The 2,055-nt window shown below is 74.2% G+C and overlaps 2 protein-coding genes across 2 annotated transcripts in view; one reads left to right on the top strand and one right to left on the bottom strand.

Moving 5' to 3' along the window:
- The first annotated feature begins 960 nt into the window (after nt 1-960).
- Ubtf (upstream binding transcription factor) overlaps nt 961-2,055 on the top strand; it is a 12,354-nt gene continuing 11,259 nt past the window's right edge. Inside the window, exon 1 of the mRNA XM_029483858.1 lies at nt 961-1,162. The gene's annotated coding sequence lies outside the window, so the exon portion shown is untranslated. The remainder of the gene's footprint in view (nt 1,163-2,055) is intronic.
- LOC110304564 (basic proline-rich protein-like) overlaps nt 1,086-2,055 on the bottom strand; it is a 1,218-nt gene continuing 248 nt past the window's right edge. Inside the window, exon 2 of the mRNA XM_021175962.1 lies at nt 1,086-1,901. Coding sequence (XP_021031621.1) covers nt 1,086-1,901 — 816 coding nt within the window. The remainder of the gene's footprint in view (nt 1,902-2,055) is intronic.

Below are 2,055 nucleotides of genomic sequence, written 5' to 3'. Positions count from 1 at the left end.
CAGAGCGACTCTTCCGCTGGGGTCGGCAGCTCCTGGCCGATTCCCGGGTGTGAGGAGGGACGGGAGAGGTTTTTGTTGTTTAGGGGACTAAGAATATATATTTTAAGTTTCACGGGTGCTGTGCGGGGAATGAGGGAACCGAGAGGTAGGCGCCGAAACCTCACACCGCGATCCGGGAGCGTGAGTCCCAAGCCCGTAGCCACGCTCCGGGGACCAGGGTGATCGCTAGCCCGCTCCCGGAGGCGGGAGAGGGGAACAGATGAGGACTAGGCCGGGAAACCGAGCTTAAGCTGGGAGAGCCTGGAAGAGAGCTCCAGAGCAGGGCTGCCGGCACCCGCGAGGCTCGCCGGCCACCCCTCTGGGCACCCTCTCCACCGCCGCACCTCGGCCCTCCCTTCCTCCCGCGCCGGCCAAGCCTGCTAGTTCCCCCGCGGGGCTGGCGAGGTCGCTCTCGCCGCCCGCCTCGGCTCGCAGCCCCGCCGCCATCCGGGCGGCTGCGTGTCTTCCCTGCCCCGGCCCCCCCTTCCCCGGCGGCAGCAACAGCAGCAGCCGCCGCCGCCACTACCACCACCCCCCTCCCCTCCTTCCTTGCCTCCGCCTCGGCCGCCCGGGTCCCCCCAGCGCCCGCCCCTCCTCCCAGCTGCCCCCCGCGGAGCCCGCCCGGGCAGGCTGTGGGAGGGAGCGGAGCCGGCGAGGCGGGCGGGCTGGCGCTCGCTCCCCGGGGGTCGGTGTGCGCTCTACGGGGAAGGACGCGCTCGCTGCCCCGCTTCTCCCGCCCCCCCTCCCGCTCCTCCTCCTCCCTTCTCCCTCCTCCCCGCTCCGGCGGCGGAGGCTGCTGCGGCGGCGGGGGGTGTGCGAGCTGAGGCCGGGGCCGGCGGGCGGGCGGGCGGGCTGCCTGCAGGCGGAGGGCGCTGTGCTTTGTGCTTTTCGCCGCGAGGAGCAGCAGGCAGCAGCCACAGCCGCCGCCGCCACAGCAGCAGCAGCAGCCGCCGCCCCAGCGCCGCCGCCGCGCCCGGAGGAGGAGCCGCTGCCGCCGCGGGAGGGAGTTGCGGCTGTGCCCGGCCGAGCGGGGGAGGGCGCCGCGCTCAGAGCCGAGAAGGGAGCCGCCGGAGCGGGGAGCTCAGAGGCCGCGCTGCGCCGGGTAACCGAGGCGACGGAGGACGTGCGCTGGGGCCGGGGCTAGGGAGCGAGCCGCGGCTGCGGTAGACGCCGGGTGGCGATACCGGGAGAACTGTAGACGAGCTGATCAGGGAACGGGGAAGGGCGCCGAAAGCCGGGGGTGGGAAGGGCAGGAAGCGAGGCCCAAGTGAGGCCCCGGGTGGAGGAGCCCGCGTTTCTCCGGCCGACAGGCGCAGTTCTCGCCGGCCGCCGGAGGGGGCGGCGGGGCCGGTGAGCGAAGCGCCCCCGCCTCGCGGCCGCCGTCCTCCCGCCCTCTGCTTGGCTCGGCTCCCCGGAGGCCGGGGCGGGGGCGCCGGCAGGGCTGGGCCGCAGGCTCGGGGAGGAGGCGGCCGTTCCCGCCGCGGTCGCGCCTCTGCGCCGGGTTTCTTCCGTGCGTGTTGGGGTGGCTGGGCGGTGGCGGCGTCTCCGGCCCCGGGTGGTTCGGGGGCGGGGGACAAGCTAGGCCGCTTCTCCGACTGCTCGCCTGCCCGGACAGGCGGGGACCGCGTTGGGAGGTCGGGAGGGGGGTAGCAGCGGGAATCCAGATCTAGTCCCCGGGGGCGGTCCGGCCGCTGCGCTCCCGGGCTGGCGGCGGCTGCGCTGCGTCCGGGTCCCCGCCGGGTTGCGGAGGCGGGGGGAACCGGCCGGGGGAAAGCGGGAGGAGGAGACTGAAGCGCGTGCCCGCTTCCGTGCCCGCGCGCGCCCTTTACCCGCCCTTCCTCCCCCGCCCTCCAGCCTGGGGCCTCCCCGGGGCGGGCGCTCACCGAGGAGGAGGAGGAGGAGGAGAAGTTTTTTTTTTTTTTTTTTTTTTTTTTTTTTTTCCGTGTGGGGGAAGGGGGCCGGAGGGCGGGAGCTAGGTGCAAGCGGGAGCTGGGAGCAGTCTCTCGCGTGGGCAGG

This window comes from Mus caroli, chromosome 11 (genome assembly GCF_900094665.2).
Source record: "Mus caroli chromosome 11, CAROLI_EIJ_v1.1, whole genome shotgun sequence".
NCBI lineage: Eukaryota > Metazoa > Chordata > Mammalia > Rodentia > Muridae > Mus > Mus caroli.
Note: the sequence above shows the minus strand (reverse complement) of the source record. Positions and strands in the feature narration are given on the sequence as shown.